At 37.5% G+C, this 18,152-nt stretch overlaps 1 protein-coding gene across 5 annotated transcripts in view; it reads left to right on the top strand.

Annotated features, from left to right (window-relative positions):
* The window catches only part of CDK14 (cyclin dependent kinase 14), a 320,956-nt gene that overhangs the window by 235,926 nt on the left and 66,878 nt on the right, over positions 1–18,152 (top strand). For all 5 annotated transcript variants that reach the window (XR_012834151.1, XM_075746221.1, XM_075746218.1 and 2 more), the window contains one exon: positions 14,494–14,633. Coding sequence is in view for 4 of the 5 variants with exons in the window: in XM_075746221.1 (XP_075602336.1) it covers positions 14,494–14,633 (140 nt within the window). In the remaining variant the exon portion in view is untranslated. The remainder of the gene's footprint in view (positions 1–14,493; positions 14,634–18,152) is intronic.

The raw sequence follows: 18,152 nt of genomic DNA, 5'->3' as shown, positions 1-18,152 counted from the left end.
CCCCCCCCCCCGCCAAGTATGTTCTTCATTAACCTTTTTGAGTACTTACTGATCAACTCTTTTCAGATGTTTCCAGTTGTTCTTTTTCCTTATGCATTTCTACATGCCAACGTTTTATTAATTTCTCAGAATTATGTTTTTGGTAGTCTGTTACTCATATGTTGCCGTAGTGTCTGCGTTCATTTTTTGGTTTGAAGTCTAATACTTTCTGATCAGAGGCACCAGGCATCATTATATCCTCACATTCCTAATTCTGCGCTCTTGCTGGAGTTCTGTACTGTTGGCCTCTCTGCTGAAAACTTTTTTCTCCAGATAATGACATTGCTGACAAAATGGACTCTCTGAGATGTGTTTTTAAAATATTTGTCTGAGGAATTGAAGACATACTGTGAAGGCAGTAATGTAAGTGAAGTAGACCTTACTGCTGGGTCTCTCATTATTTGTGTGTAGCCATTAAAGGCAAGATTTTTCCAAAATGATAGGCACCTTAAGAACTGGGCTGACATTCAGAAGTGCTTAGTGCTAAGCAACTGCTATTGGCTTAAGTGGCTTGATATTTCCCACTGCTTTTTGTCATGTATTACAGATAATTTTTCTTTAACTCAGCAGTTCCTTTGATTCTCATCTTAGGGTCTCAGAAATGTATATAATTTTGGGAGATGGTGCAGACAGGTAATAAGTGTAATAATATGACTAATTCTACTGCGTTTTGTCACCTCTGCAGCTCGTTTAAGCCAATCTCAAAACCCATGCCGTTTGGCTCTGTTGCCAGCCAAAGACTTACAGACAGCAGTTAAGGTTTCTGCAGTGGTAAAAACATCACAAAGTATCTTTACCTTAGGCAAGTACTTATTGTACTGAATTTTATGATGATTTGATGTGAGTTTTCAGTGTAATTTTGATCACCGCCTTTTCTGCGGTAAGATGGCAGTCATAGGTATTCAGATACTGCCATTCCTGAGAATCTCCTGTGACCGTCTCCCAGAATTCATTCCAATTTTGCCAAGAAAATCTTAATTGCTTCCTTTCCTGCGTTTCTGGCTGTGGTGCTTCATGTATCTGCCTTCAGGTTTCTGACTTCTTTCCTGCAATATAGGACAGAGAAACAAGAATTTTTGCTTTTTCATGCAGTTGTTTTGCAACAGTGATGCAGAAACACACGGCATTATAGGAGACTAGTGAAAACAATGATTTGTTTCAAAATGTGAAGTTATTTGCTAGCCAAACAGTTTTCGTAATTCAATTTAGTGATTTCTTTAAATAACTTCTTCGCTCAGAAAATGTGAAGCTATTGTTTGAGAATTTGTGAAAGATGCTGGCTGCAGGCAGATCATCATGCACATATGCTCATTGCCTGCTTGACCTGAGTGTCAAAATGGGAAGCCAGGAGACAATAATCCTTGCTGATGCATTAAAATGGAGAGGTTAGATTATATATCTTCAGCAATAGACTGCGAGTAACAAGCGTCGGCACAGGGCTGGTGCACCTGTCATTGCTGGAGGGCAAAGAGGCAAGTGGTTCCAAAGGGAGCTGACCTTTTTCTTTTAGGCATCGAGTCAATCCCGTATCCTAAGGCACACATTCTGCGTTAAAATTATAACTCTCCTGGTATTATGCTGAACAACAGACACTGGTGAGAATCTATGGGAAAAAAACCCATAAAATGATGGTGATGGTAGTCTGTGTATTGTTTTTAATTAAGCCTTTATAGAAGATATATTCTGTGATTTTGAAAGACATCACTAAAACAGTTAAGTTCTTTCCTGATTAAGATAAATTTAACTGAAGTTTTAAATACAGTTTTGAAATGTTGTTTGTCTGAATTAGCTGGATACCAAAATATAAATGACAATATTTATCATTAAATGTGATTCACAAAAAATCTGCATCCTTTTAAATAATGTAAAGAATACTACAGTGTATATCCACTGTCTGCCACCTCAGCTGAATTTATATCCGTAAGATCTGATTTACAAATAGACAACTTGCTGTTAAATTATTCACATCTCATAATAATTGATCTTACAGAGTTGATCTTATGCTGGAGCATATTTGATCATAAATTCAATGAAAGCAGCCACCATCTTTGTGATGTTTGTCCAGCTAAATCCTTCAGTGAATAAAATAATAAAGATGCCAGCTGTGTTTGTTTTATGATTGCTGCTGCAATAGGAGACTGAAAATACAAATGAATAAAACCTCTAATTTTTCGTGTTGGATTTATGAACTCAGAATCTTACTGCAAAGAATTTAAATGGAAAAATAAAATTTTTACTTCTGTCACATTCTCATAAATATATTGTTTGGGTTTTTTTGTTCCTATTGTTTAGGAATCCAGAATAATTTTAAAATATTACTATTGTTTGGACCCAAACTTACAAAATCCAAGGAAATCTAGTGAAAATAGATGGAATTTATGCTTTTCTCTCTGACACCATTGCGAGTTAAGAATGGACCATCATTTTTGCATTGCCTTCTTTGGTTAGATTCTGTAGCAATCTTACTGGTCTGTTTACTACTGTGTAGTGTTAGTGTGCCTCAAACTAATTTCACCACCCTGACATAAAAAATCACACTTCATATTATTATTTGCCTTCCTTCAGCATTATGACTTTTGTAGAATAGTGTCATGCTCTTTTTATTTCTTTCATATTTGATCCTTAAAGTGCCCTTGAGTCAAGCTTTATTCTGCAACCACAAGGGCATGAATCTTTCCTGAGATGTTGACAGATAGTCTTTGGTGAATATCATTTTTCTGTCAGATACAGCCTACGTATATACTGCTGGCTAAAGCAGAGCCAGGGACTGTCTTCTGGCCCCCAGGCCATGTGGCAGACCTTAGCTACAGCTGTACTGAGTAACACTTGGGCATGCATCTCCTGTGCACTTTGTGTGGTCCCATTGCAGCTGCAGGTGCAATTATTCCTTTTGGGGTGTTCAGTATTAAATAGGTTTTTAATCCAAAATTTCCAAAATAGCGTAAGACCAATGCTGCACACCATGAGAATTGTATTTTCTGGCATAAGATTGAAAGTAATATATTGCACACCCTGCTTGTAGGAGGCTGGTGCATGCTGCCTTTTGGCAATGGTTCCTGGCATGGATTGTTCCCTGAACTGTGTCTAGGAGTGGTTTTGGAGAATGCTAGTTGGCATGGGCCAAAATAATCCAGGGGGCAATGTGGCCACTCGGTAGTTGAGTGGTCAGGCTCTCTCCCTAGCCCTTCTTAATTTGGTGATACAGGCTTCAACAGAGAGATTCTTACTGTTCCCTGCCCCATGCACACTTGAGCATGTTCCCAGTGAAGTTTCTCCTCTCACTGTCATGCTAGCATTCTTTGTCACCTAGGCCTGAAGCCTTAGGGATGTTTTTGATCTTTCCTTTCCTATCTCGTGCATCCAGACAGACTGCTATATACATTTTACAATTATTTTTTCTTTCCAGCTTTTCCAAGAACCATTTTTTCCATCCCCAAACAACTTTGTCACTCAGATCTTGATTATTGTAATAAATTTCTCATGTCCCCTCCTGACCAACACCCTTCTTCAGATCGTATAAAAAGCAACCAGTACATTCAGGGGGGTTTTGTGGGTTGTTTAGCTCCCCTCCTAACACTCGCTGTTTCACTCCATCATTTTTGACCTCCTTCTTGTCCTTTTCAAATCCTCCATAATTATGCCTGTTCCTCTCTTCCTTCACAAGACTCTATATTTACTGCTGTTACCTATTCTTATGTCAGTGATCTCTTACATCTAGACCTTCTCCTGTCCCCTAGATACTTCAGGCAGACTCCCATCTGCTGTCTCCCTTTCTGGGAATCAGCTTGTGCCCAGATAGTGCATTTACCACTTATTTGTGGTCCTTTTTTCCAGGCTTCTTGTTCTCAGTTTGGAAGCTGCTAGGACTAGTCCTTGTCTGCCTCAAATGCCTGCTTTTACAGCAGCTTAATATCCTTAGGACCTGAAAAATGGGACCCAGATGTTTCTTTACCTGCCCATCCTGCTTCGGTGGTAGCGAACATGACCAGTTATGTCGCAGAGCTCCATGGATTCCACGATTCCACATGTACAAAATCTTTTGAAAATCCACCTGCTTATTTTGGGTTATTAGAAGTGGCCTGAGCTCTACTGGCAGTCAGGTTTTAGTGATAGTTGGCTCTTTGGGAAATCTGACCTTTAATGGTCACTATTATACATAACAATTTTGATTTTTAGTTCTTAAATGGCCTATGCTGATTTATGTTTAAATAGCAGTAACTCCCTGCTTAGCTGTCTCTTTCATGCTACTTTGACAGGTTAGGATTTGCAAAAATAGTTCATGATTGAGACCTTCCCTACTGCAAGCCAATTTCTGAGTGTCAGATAGCACTGCATCCTCACACATATGTGAATGCAAGCACTTAAAATCCACATATTTCAGTAATTGATAGCTAGAATATATGGAATTTGTGGTTTGGTCATTCATCTGCGACCTGTTTACAGCATAAAAGGCATGAACTATTGTGTTAACTCCAAGCAACTTTTTAAAAAGACACTTCAATACAGGTGCGTATGGATAGGCAGTGTTTCACTTTTTAAAAAACCCCTCAATTCGAAATCATGTTACTTTTTCCCCAAATTGCATACTAGAGAGAGATCACTGTTTTTTCCTTCTGCAATGGTCTCTGTGCCTAAGAAACCCTTGAATGCTTACCCTTGTTTTTATCCCTGTTTAAGTTCAAAGTCAAATTCAGATTTCTTTTAACAGATTGGCACAAGCATATTTGTCTCTTAACAAGTATTACTGCTGTTGGTATCAGGCTCTGGATTTTCGGTCTGCCAGCTTCTCCCTACTGGAAGATGGCCTAACGTTCCCTTTAGAAAATATCTATCTATCTCATCTCCACTAATGTAAACAGAAAGAGTGGTGTGCTAAATCGGGAGAGTGAATCTGGAGAACTACAGTGCTGGTATGAATGTGGCTTCCTGTCCTGTGATCTCTTCTAATGTCACCTGAACCAAGTACCTCAGTGTCAGGGAGTAGTTCTGTAGTCTGTCTAAATATATAGATATAATAAAACATAATAAAGTATTTTTGACTGCATAGCTTTGAATATATTGCCTGTATGCTGTCATTATAACGATCTTGGTCTCCTCCTCTCAGTGTTGACTAGCTCTGCATCGTTTCCCTTCCACATCTTAGCATAGGACCATAGTTGCAAAAAGACCAGGATGCCTACTTGTATGTAATTGCTTAGTCTCATTGGGTTCAGCCAGGCAACTCATATACATAAAGTTAAATACATGAATATGCCTGGGGTCTGTCTTCCTGAGCTTTCTAGGCTTGGGGCATTCTCTCTGCCTCCAAATCTCTATCCACCTTTAATGAGCTGTATAAATAAATACAAAGTACTCCTGTTCATTCCATATCCATAAAAATGTATTTTATTAGCTGAGAGGTATACAGTAATAGAAAAGATCGGACCCATCCGATATTTTAGGGAGCTGTGGGAGGACAGGACAAGTAGCTGCTTCCATGTGGCTGATGGATCTGAGGCCCTAGCGAGACAGATGATTTGTAGGTTAACTGTGATAAATGATCTTTGGCTTCACTGACTAAAGCGAGGTCACCCTTCTTGGGGCACTAGCTGCATGCTGCAACCTTGCAGCAAATTCTTGTTTAAGTACTGTGCAAACAGACCAGTTCTTATTTACATTAGAATGAAATTAAGACTTCTCAAACCCAAGATGATAAAATATCGGACAAGAACGCAGAGATTGATAAGGCAGTGCTAATATTTGTTTACTAGAACTTAGTTCTGGGTTGTTTTTTTTCTTTAGTTTGCAGAAGGTGATAGATCCAGAACAAGCATCTGTTTTTTCTTTCTGTAGTCATTTAATAAGGGACAACAGGAAACTTTATTTACTGCCCTAGTGGCTGCACCCACTGAAAAATTTTAAATTCAGAGTTTGGTTGTTTTTTCTTTGGAGTATTTTTTTGCTTGGATTTCTTTGGAGAGAAACAATCCAGGTTGTCAAGAGTGGGAGGAGGAAAAGCAGAAAGCTTTGACTGTGTTGTGTGCCAAAGGTTTATTTCAGCTATTTCTATGGGTTGGTTTTGGGTTTTTTTTTGGGGGGGTGGGGGTGGGGGTGGTTTATTCCCTCCTTTTTTTATTTTTTTGGCTTATGTCCAGCCAGTGAGGAAATAAATATGTGAAGAAAGAATGCTATGGAATGTTAACTCCGCTGCTGTATTTTCTTCCTTTTATCATGCCCCAAGATTCAGTGAAGTTGATATAAATTCACCATGCCTTCTTTTAAAAAGCATAACAGAAAGGCATTCTTCCTTTAAGAGTCAGACTGTAAAAGGTGATTTTCTTTCACTCAGTTTGGTTTAAGCCTGTAAAAAGCATTAAGTGAAAAATCTGATATATTTGTTAGGGCATTTATTGCATTACTAACTTATATTTTCAGTTCTCAGTGAAAGGTTTATAGAGAACATAAACCTTGAAGAGTTTTTGTTCAGGATTAAAGATATATTTTCTCCATTTTCTGGTGAAATAATAGCTCATAAAATGATTGGGGTGTTAGTAATTATTTTTAGCTCTATTTATTTTCCGAAGATACTCTGTTCGACTTGCTGAGATGCACGAAGAAGGCCTTTAAAAACACTGTCCTCCATCAGAAGATTCATGCCCTTTAAAGAATTTCAAAATAATCAAAAGCTTCTGATTAGATGTTGCCACCATGTTGTTGTTCTTCATTAATTACACTTACAGCAAGCAAAGATCTTCCAGTAAACTATAAATCTAGCATATTCAGTATTAGTCTGCTGTGGTGTAAGTAATACACTGTCTTCCATAATTAATATTTTTAATACTGGGCTAATTGAGATGCTGAAAGAATTAAAATAGCTTATTGGTGGTGGCATATAAAATAAAAAAGAAGTAATTGCTAAATTCTTTCTGGGGCAAAATGATAACGCATTTTCTGATTAAAATTTCTTAGGAAATACTTTTTTCTGGGAAATACCTGTATCTGACAGAAACTGCTGAAAACTGAGTGAAATAATGTGAAATACTTCAGATATTCTTCTTTTAGTTTAAAGAATTAGCTGTCATTTTAAACAGTAGCAGAACACTGTACCCAGCAGTCATGTTACCTGGAATATCACAACCTCAGAATTCCTAGGAATTGAGGAAGTTACATTATCATATCACAGAAAGCCACATTCTCAATAGATTAGAGTATGTTATCACTGGACATATATTGTATGTTTGCTGTTTAAATAAGCTTATTTTCCTTCTCTTTAATGTCTGCCATGCAGACTCCATAGTTCTTGCTTCATTTGACACTCCAGCATACATTATCCTGGCAAGAAGATACCTAGCATCAAATGTAAACCTTGTTCTGTATCAAAATGGTATAGAACAAGTGGGGGAAATATGTGCAATATTGTCAATGAACAGTATTGGCTATCTCCATGCTCTAAGCTCTTCTTAGTTGGCACCAGTTTTCTTTGGAAGGTTTCATAGCCCAGCATATTTATTCTGAGGCATCAGAGCAAGAGCCAGCCCAGGTGCATGTCAGGCTATAGAGGGACTGTTAAGTCTGTAGTATATTGGCTGATTCTCTTTAACATTTAAAGCTCAAATCAACCAAATTCAATTTTTAAAGGTGTGTTCTGTAAGGGTGTTAATGTTCTGCTTCCTATATGAAGCAAACCTTTCAAGCTGGATATCGCAAGCAGTGTTGTGTTGTAGAAATACAGTAATCCATCTGAGACGGGCACTAAAACTCAGCAAATCTAGCGCTGAAAGTGTCAGGGAGAAATGGACTCATATCTAAGTTTTTATCTTGAGTTACATTCAGTGATGACACATACAAATGATTTTATGATCTAGTCATGACTGAACTTAATGGCCATTGTCAAATGGGAATTGCCGCGAGAGGTTGGATCACTTCATTGTCTAGCTTAGGTGTAACCAAACTGAGTCTCTGAAGCCTCACGTGACTCATGAGCAGTTTAAGTAAGCGTCTTAATTCTCCATTCTGAGGAGTTCAGGAGCTGCAAATATAATTACAGTTTACCTACTGGGTCAGTAGATTCTTTTAAAAATTTACCAAGTGTATGAAAGTTACTTAGAGATAAATCTATATTAATTAAAATAGAAAAAAACCCAAACCCTAGTTGCCTGTATCATTAGAACCTTCATTTGTTACATTCACTTTTTTTCATGAAATGCTATTCATGTTGGCTGCTTTCCAGCTAATGGTGTCTGTGCAACTGTCAAGTGAGAATTAGTTTGGATGGGTCAGGCTTGTTATTACCTGCTGGAATGCACTGAATGAACTTACCTCCACAGCTTTCCAAATGGGGCTCTGACCTCTTTTACATCTATGTTAACAGCAATACCAAAGAGTCAAACACTGATACTTTTATCTCTGTTCCATATCAGTGAATACTTATCACTTGGTTGTCATGGCTTTTATTTTAATAATAAACATTTTTACCACCTTTTCAGTGCTTGAACAGATAAGATTGCTGATGCTGTGATATGGTAATATAATTAAAAGGGATCAGACTAATTTCTGAATTTCCAAAGAGATCATTTCATACACCCTTACGGGAATCGTGAAGGTCTGAAGACTGTGGAGTGCAGTGTCAGGCAGGAGCACAGAGCAAGGACAGATGCTGGGAGTGGTATAGCTACATGAGTGTGGGACTTGCCTCAGCCTAGCTCATCTAAGAAGCCTCAGTGGGATGTTGCACTAATGTGGCAATCTTACTTCTAGTGGGGTACTGAGCTAGAAGACTACAATTAAACTGGTGGCCTAGGGAGCCTGGAGACCATACTTTCAGGCCCTGCACCTACAGAGAGCTCAGTGTTTCTGAATCTAAACTGCTGCCAGCACCTCAGTTTGGGAAGAGCAAGAGGGGTGTCAGGTGTTTGGAGACATGCCTCTCCTAAAGAACGTGCACACCCCAGCACAACGTTAGGAGTGCTGTTGGCAGCCCCATGCAGGTGTGGGGGACAATCCTAACACTGAAATGTGGTTTCTGTGGCTGTGACTGTAATGTTTACTGTATAGTTTGGCTTGAAGTACCTCCACACTGTGCTGTGGAGAAAATTTTGTATTTTGTGATTGATCAGCAACAAGTAAAACCCTGCTTCAGTGAGCCTTCAAAAGCTTTTATCTCTCTTTGTTCATCAGTCTTAGTCCTCAGTACCCTCTGTGTAAAACACTGAGAAAAATGGTAACGTCTTTACTCGGTTAGATTCTCATCTTGAGGTGCCGCTTTATGCCTTCATCTGTATCAAAAGCTAAAAGCATCGCATCAAAACTTCCGTTCACTTGTTGAGGTGGTTTCATGATGGCTAAATAATCTCTGCAACAGCTCCATGGAGGCACACCAGGCGTTAGGGAAGCAGCTCCTGCACACTGGAGCTGGCACATCAGGTCTTTGAAGACAGTAGGTGTTCTCAGCATGGCTGTAACAACAGAAAAGGCTGTTGATAGTTAGTAAAAAGGAAATGTTACTTAAGGTAGGCCCTGCTCCGATTTGTGTGCCGCGTAGCTGCTGCTAGTAGGGTTGTGTGCGTATTCAGAGGTGCAAAAGTATCAAGGCACATTAAGGGCATGTCTGTATCAGCTGGTTGGAAGATAATGCGTTTGCAAAGAAATCGTTAACTAATATATGGTATTGGCACGGGTTTGTGTCAGGAGAGGCCTAAAGCCTGCGATATGGGAGGGAAGACTAGCAGCCTCGAGCAGACTTGGGTGAAAATGGGGAATATGGCCCTCGTGGCAGTGCAATGGTAGTGAGACACTGTAGGGACTGTACAGGGGCCTTGTTGGTGATGGGACCATGGTGTCCTCTGTGAAACGAGCCACGAGGGTTACCATATGGCCTGTCTGATTTGCACCAAGATCTGAATTTTTTTGTTTATTCTCTTCTTGCCATTAAACTTTAAACTCTGCTAAATGGTGTGATTGTTTGGGTTCGCTGTGGCTTTGTCTTTCAGCACATCAGGTTGCAAGGGATTACTTAGAATAAAGAAGCACAGAGATGAGCTTTCCAAAGGGAATTAGGTGCCTCACTCCTCTAGGCCATGGTGCAAACACCAGGCGAGAAATGAATTAATGATACTCTGTGAGAGTTGTATCTTCACATGGAAAATATGCGCAGTAAATGATGTTTGCTTTGGGAATTATTTACCTCGTGCTGTTAGGAGTATATAGACAGCATATTATCTCCATTTGTTTTAATGCCCATTTGTCTTAATCATTAATGTGAATTTGAGCTGCCTTCTTCATTGCATTTAAAAGCAAATCACCCCAAGTTCAGAAGTTCACTGCACATGCCCAAAACTTTTTTTTTCTCAAGAGCTTAAACCAAACTTCAGTGATCTTAGTCATGTTCTGCTTGACCAAATACTGACCTTCCTCTGCAGTAGAAAGACATTTAAGCCTGTTTTCTGAAATTAAATCAAATTCTTGTAATCCAATGAGATTTACAACTGCTCAAGTCTAGTCAGATTCATATATGTTTAAACTGAGACAGGTTCATACGGTGTTTGTTCTTCTTGAGCTAAGGCCGTATATAGTGTTTGGGATTAAGTTGAAAATCAATGTGTTTCACAAATGTCATCAGAGTAGGTGTGTAAAAATATTCCCAATATTTCTCAAAACAATATCTACATATTATTTAGTACTCATTGCCAAAAGTTTCTCTGTATTCTGCTGTACACCACATTTTCTGAAAGTATGTATGCTGTCATGGCTAGTAACTATTCCTCAGTGATTAGTGTAACAGTAAGTGAAGCGTGAATATTGAGACTTGCCATATCATGCATGCCAAGTTCCTATATGGCCCAACTGCTGTGAGACAAAACATGCTATTATGTTTTAGACACAAAGCCATATTGTATGAAATTCCATCCTGTCACATACTGAAGGAGGTGTATTTAAAAATCAAATCTTTTTTTTTTCTTTAGTTCTTTTTGTTAACTTTTCTGTATTAGATACTCAACTACTGAACCCCATCAGAAAATTCAGCCTTTGTCCCTATTGAGGAATCGTGTTTCAAACTTACATCAGACAAATTGTTGGTGTTTAACGGAGGAGATTTTAAAGAGACTATTGGCAAATAAAAAAAAAGAAAGAAACAAACCCAAATGTTCCGACGTTCCAAACCACTGAGGTTATGCACTAAATGGGTTTCTCCAGACAATTCTGATGTAGTAGATGTAATTCAAATACATGATCATACAGTGCATTTTTCATAAGTAAAAGAATAGCTTGTCTTTAAACAAAGCAGCAAAATTAGTCATGCATTCCACTAAGGCATTGGCTTTAAGACTAACCACCTTAGGAGCCCACATACATATGCCTTTTGCAGTGTCCACTGATTTCCAGAAGTGACCTTTGCAGAAGACATGGGTTTTGGAGAAGAATTTTTTTCATTGCTGTGCAAAGCTCCATAAACAAAGCTGGAACTTTGATATGGAACTTTAAAGATACAGCTGAGCCTAGCTAAAAGTGATGATTTTATCTGTGAGTTACTTGGATGATCTTCTTTGGCCTGTATTACGCAGGAGGTGAGATTTGATCATTATGATCCCTTCTGAGTTTAAAATCTATAAATGCTTGGGATCATAATACTACTAATGTATCAACCGGAATCTTCAAAGCACTGTAGAAACAACTAACACACACACACACACCCCCCAGCACTACTTGGAGTATTATCAGGGCAGGTAAATGTAATAATTATAGCAGATTGAACTGTTTTTGCAGACTGTGCAATGAATTTAGCCTTTATTTATTAATTATAAAACTGGTCCTAATTTTGACTGATTTATTCACAATTATTTCATTAGTTGATGTGATTATGTTGCAGCCCTAGATATTTTTGTTGGATTTATATTGTATTAATGTATAATCTGCCGATTATTTGATACTTATCTTTGGCTTCTTGATTGATCTCAGTAAACAGGTATCTTTTTTGTTTCTAAACTGGGAAGGTGACTTTGGCTTCCTAAACTATTTCTACTCAAAATATTTTCAATTTATATTAGTTAATCTGATTTTCTTGCTAAAAAAAAGTCTTAGCAGTATGCCAGGTATGTTGGTGACCAGTAATACAGTCCAAATGTCAGCAGTACTCTGTTCAAGAGCATGGAGGAGCTAGGGTGTCATCATCCATAATTTCACCTGCAATTCAGAATTCATTAATGTTTGAATGTTCTTTTCTTTTGCTTTGCCTTACTTAATTAGCGTCTTCACTATACCTATGGATCAGCTAAGGAATGGTACAATTCTTATATTGGAGGGTAATATTTCACTACTTATGCGAGCTCATTTTTCTGACTTAACAGTAGCTTTCACTCAAGACAGAACAAGTTTACTATGGGTCCTAAAAAGGGTGCAGCTGCCTCTGTGGGGAAAAAAACATGTTGGTGAAAGATTTGCCAGGACCTCTGAACAAATTATTGGTGCAGGTGGGATTAGGACACAAGACAGGCCTCACAGACTCAATGTAATCACCAGTCCATGGAAATTTTGGATGTGTAGGAGAATTAAAACCAATTCTTCCTGAACGTTTACCCTCCCTTTTCCTTTTCTTTGTTAAGTGTAGCCTTTTTTCCTGGTATTTTGTTGTCATCTGTAATGAACTTTGCTGTAATTTTCACAAAAGTTTAATGGAACAGTTTCTACAATCTGGTAGTTTAAGGAGTTAATCCTAATTTATAATCTAATTTATAGGCAATGACTGTTTCATTCAAGATGCCTTTATTTTGTCATGAACTGAAAATGAAAACAGAAAAAATTATGCCCATCAGCAACACTGGAGTTCAGCATCTGTTTAACCTGTAATAGCAATTCCAAATCCTAATCCTGGGAATTCTGTAAGACTATGGCTGATGAGAAATAATGTCCTAAAGTGGTTAGCACTTCTGGGCAATTCATCCCTGGGTAATTTCTGGACAAATATCCTGCCAGTTGTCACGAAAAGATCAGATAGGCACAGTATTCAAAAATTCCTATCTAGCGTACAATTGCTAGAAATTAAAAAGACAGCCAGTGGCATATTTTTTGAATCATTACAAATACCAACATGCCATACATATGCCAGCACATAATTTAGTAGAGATGCTTTTGACTTTTTTTTTTTCCCCACAATGGGTATGTATGGGCATGGGCAAAGTGTTGAGTCTATGACATTTGTGACTTAAAGTTCTCACTGTAGTAACAATTTTTTTTTCATTTCCTGTTTTCAGTGTTGTCTGTTCTTTGTTGCAGAGATAGTTTTCACCTGTGCATACACTGATCTGTACAAATTATGCTATGTCAGCCCAATGAAAGAGTAACTGTAATCCATCTTCCTTGAATAGCATTCCAGACAGTCAGCTTGAGCTGAACAAAAATGAACATTTGCATGAAACATGCTGTAGGATTATTGATTTTGGAGGATAACATCATCTTTTTTCAAATACTGCGGTATTTTGGACTGCAGTCTACTCTGTGTTTTGGGAAATCAGTGCATTGAAAAATAGGAGACCTTTTATACACTTTGGCATTTTTACCTGACGAGAAATCTTTACTGAGCAAAGGCATGGTTGAATTTACAGTGTTACCTTCTAATAATAGCAATATGATGTCGACAAGATTCAGCACCTCTTTTCTGACTGCATATTACAATAACTTTAGTGGCTTTGGAAATTTAAGAGGCAGTTTTATGTTACTAGACCCAAGCCACATCTCGCTGATTACCATTTTACTCTCTTCCCTCCAAATCTATTATTTTTAGTTTGTATTTTCTTATAATATTCCCAAGCATATAGCTCCCAGTAAAATAATGAGTTTTCTCAGACTTCCTTAGGTAGCTTAGAAAAGATAATTCACTTTTACAATTTAATGTTTGTGATGCATTAACACTCTAATGAAGAGTCAGCCCCCTGCCGTGTGAATATATGAAAAAATAAGAAGTCAGTACTTCCCGAAAGACAAATGTCTTTATGAAACATGATGCATATGTTGCATGTTAAGCATCATTGGATTTTAAAATTTGATACTTCACAGAGTTGTATGAATACTGCTGTTATTTTAAGCTTGGATTTCATGGGTTTAGATAGTAATAACCATTTGTTTCCAGCGCTGTACATTTTCAGTCTATGAGTATGCTCAATAAAATCTAAATGGAAGAATCAAAACAGTTGCTTTCAAGATGCCGTTGCTGATGATCCTTTAGCGTACTAAGCAGGGCATATGTGATATGGTGTGTTATATGCTCAATATTTGTAACAAAGGTATAAATTTTGAGCTATCAATCCAGAAATAATTGACTCCCTAACCTGAAGAATGTCTTTCCTGGTAGTGCTCCCAAACAGACTTTGTCTTTATCCTGGCTCGCAAGACTTGGTGTTTCAGCTGTGCTGACTGCAGATGGAATTAGTAAACAGAATAATGAGATTGTTTTTCAGAGAAACCTTCTTGTTTGTATTTCAGGCTCAGCTATGTGAATCACGCGGAAGATCTAGCCTCCAAACTTCTCCAGTGTTTCCCAAAGAACAGATTGTCAGCACAGGCAGCCCTGAGCCATGAGTATTTCAGTGATCTGCCCCCACGGCTATGGGAGTTAACCGACAGTGAGTATAACCACCTCCGAATTGATTAAAAACAAAGGTGCTAGTTCCTACAGATGCATGTGTGTGTGTTAACCCTCACATGCAGACAGCTTCATGTACATACTCAGCCACACACAAAATACGTGGGCAATTGTGTAGCTTGAAATAACATAGTTAGCTTGACACAGGAAAAAAATGGATTTTTTTTTTTTTGCTATCTCTGCTCTGCAGTCTGCAGCCAGCTATCTTTGTATTTGATTATGTGTGCAGCCAAGAGAATTATCTGAATTGTCATAAAGCAAAGGGAAAAATACAATTTACATATTTAGTGCTTTTCACTTTATAACATACAGTACTTCTTAACTAGCTGCAGCATACAGGATAAAAATCCAGCCGTGTTTGATTCACAGAATCTCTATCTGTTATAACAGTAACCTTTAAGAAAGGACTCGGCATTCGGAAGTCTGAGAAGCACAAAGCAGACAATCAATTAATTTGCTGAATTAGACTGTGGAAGAAGAGGATGGCAGATGATATTATTAACTAAGAATACTTTCAGTATTTACATACATCTTTTTATTTCTTTTACTAAACAAAATGCATTCTAGTTGTCTTGACAAAAATGTTCCTATCATCATGTATGCTGTCAATTATCTCTTTAATAGTTGTAAATCATTTATCATATGTGTCCATGTCTTTTCCAGTGTAAAAGCACACTACTATTTATTCTGGGGAAAAGTATTATCATGCATGATATTTTTGATTCAGAGAATGCTCTGTTATTAAAAATAGGTTTCACAGGCGAATAACAATCAGCATTTTGCTTTAACTCAATGTGGTCAAGAGAAGCATGCTTGCATTAGAACAGTGTGTGTTATTTTCTGCTTTCAAACATACATACATTAGCAAAAGATCTAAACCCAGTAGTCTGAGGCAAAAAGATCAGAGATGCAGCAGTGGTCCACGTGTGTGTAACTGTGGCTGATTTAAAAAATTACTTGTAAAAACTGAGCTCCCTTTCTGAATATTAATCCACAATAGATTCTGTTTACATCCGTGTCAGTATGAAAACTTTTGTCTTCCAAAAGTTCATCTTTTCCATCCTCAATAGCTGTAGTAGTCACATTTTGAGCTGCTTCTGTGGCCTGGCTGTCCAAGTACCCTACTCCCAACTCTGCTCTGAAGAGCACTCTCCCATTTGTAGAATATGAACATTAAAATCAAACTAACACCATTAATTTTTGTCCATCGCCAGCTCTGTCGTAGACCGTGTCCTTGCTCTGCAAAAAGATTCCCAGTTTCCTCCTCTGCCATGCTAACCCACCACTCAGTTTGCTGACTGCGTTACTTTATAAGCTGAAAATGGGAAGGATGCAATGTAAATTAAGGCTGCTGTTGAAAGTCTGCCTTTGCTGAAACTGATGCAAAGAGATTCATTTCTTCAAGACTAATGAAACATCAAGAATGCCAGTTCATTTATCCTTTTTCCACTAAATGGAAAACAAAAATCACTCTGCAGTGGTGACATCTCAATCCTTCTGACTGTGTGATTTAGTCTAGCCAGGATTTTGAATTCTGAATTCTGCAGTAGTACTTTTCTGTTAATATGGACTTATTACCCACTTGCCACTTAGTTTATCAGTCAGTGGTTAAATCCAGTTCTATCAGTGAAGTAAATGCCTACACATTATCACTCTGCAGCAGGCTGCCAACAGAGACAGTCTTGTCCTAGTCATTAACAAGCACAATGTATGCAGAACACCAGAGGGGAATTAAAACCACAAAAAATACCTCAGGGTGGTATTTTTAATATGAGAATTTAATTTGTAATTTCACAGATTAAGAATTTTGGCTGCATTAATCCTTTTATCAGCTCACAGCAGGTTATTTGCAGAAGCATAACCATAAGGCGATATTCATTGGCAGAAACACGTCTTTGCATAACGTTAAACATCAGGAGCAGTGAAACCTTTTGAAGGGGGGAGAATAAAGATGAAAAATCATTATATTTTAAAGCAAGGTTCTTCTAAATGCCTACAGTAAAATTTTGAGTTACAGAAAGACTATTTCTGTGTCTAGTAGATAATCATTATGAAGCATAAATCCAGATGCAAGAAAGGACAATCCCAGTATCAAATACTACAATCGTTTCTATTTAGTATGACTTGGATATACTTGTAAACATATTTACAAAACAAAGAAGTCATATATTTTGGAGAGCTGAGAAAGTGTTTACTGTGTAGTGAAATTACCAGTTTTTGTGATTCTAGTTCTCCGTGTTAATATTTTACATTGGGAAACACTTGCTATTGATAGTTAATTAAATGTAGGTATAAACACATTGAATCTTTATGCACAACAGAAGTGTGTGTACACACAAAATCTACTGCTTCCTAATCAAGACACCACTGCAATTTTGCAAATCTCTGTAGTGCATTGTATTCATCACGGAATGTATTTTGTCTAATTTGGTCCTAATGCTGAATTGCAAATTTGGGGATTTAGCACTAATAACCAAGGAAAAACTCACAGATGAGGAGAAAGAGAGGGATGAAAAAAATCAGTCAAATGATTTTCCATCAGAAAATATTGTTTCTTTGGAATCACAGTATTTCACAAAAGTGTGGTGAAAAAGTAAAAAAAGAAGTGGTTAGTTTTCTGTTCTCATTTTGACTTTAGTACTGAGTATTTATATTCTATGTAATATTTTACAGGATAAAATTTTGATCTTGTGTTTTATTTTAAAAATGTGTGCAAAATGAGTTTATGTGAAAAACAAAATTTTGATTTTTTTTGTTTGGTTTGGTTTCAAGTCAAGGCATCATTTCAGTCAGTTGGGTTGGAAGTTCAGTTTCCAGATAAGCTCTGTCTAACATCTAGCCACTTTCAGGTTTTAAAAATAGTACATTAAAAAGGTGAGAGTTGTACAGTTCTGCTAAACACATCTTGTCTGGGAATCCCATACAATTTTTGAAGCAACATAGTCTTCATTCATCTCAGACCTGAGCAGTAATCTATTAATTAACCCCTTTTACTAAATATGTGTACTTGTTATTTTCTATTAAAAAAAAAAAAATCAGTCCTCCCCCTTTCCTGCTTTCATATTTGAGAGCTTATACTGATTTATGTGCACAGAATATATGCCATTCATAATGTACATTACCAAGGATAGCAGAATAACAAATGTGAGTTGAGACGTCAAAAATACAGTGGGAAGATCTTGTGCGTAAAACAATAGCCAAATCTTTTAAAGACGTAAAGATGAAAGAGTAGCTCCAAAAACTTGCTAGCTCCAAAAGAAAGAGTAGCTCCAAAAGCTTGCTAGTTGTTAGTGAAAAAAACAAAGAAAACCATTACGGACCTGATCAGTTCTTTAAACAGTCTATTAACATTTCCTCATGCAATCATGCAGTGGCAGCTCTCTGAGGATATTTTTATATGGAGATTTGTTCTCAGAAGGTATAAAAGTCAGTGATTTTTCCCCACCAGTTTGAGGCATCCTAAGTAAAAATGAGTTTTCATATCATCAATGTGTGAGTC

The sequence above is a fragment of the Balearica regulorum genome, chromosome 2 (genome assembly GCF_011004875.1).
Source record: "Balearica regulorum gibbericeps isolate bBalReg1 chromosome 2, bBalReg1.pri, whole genome shotgun sequence".
Classification (NCBI taxonomy): domain Eukaryota; kingdom Metazoa; phylum Chordata; class Aves; order Gruiformes; family Gruidae; genus Balearica; species Balearica regulorum.
The sequence above is the reverse complement of the archived record's forward strand: the minus strand, read 5'-3'. Positions and strand labels throughout refer to the sequence as shown.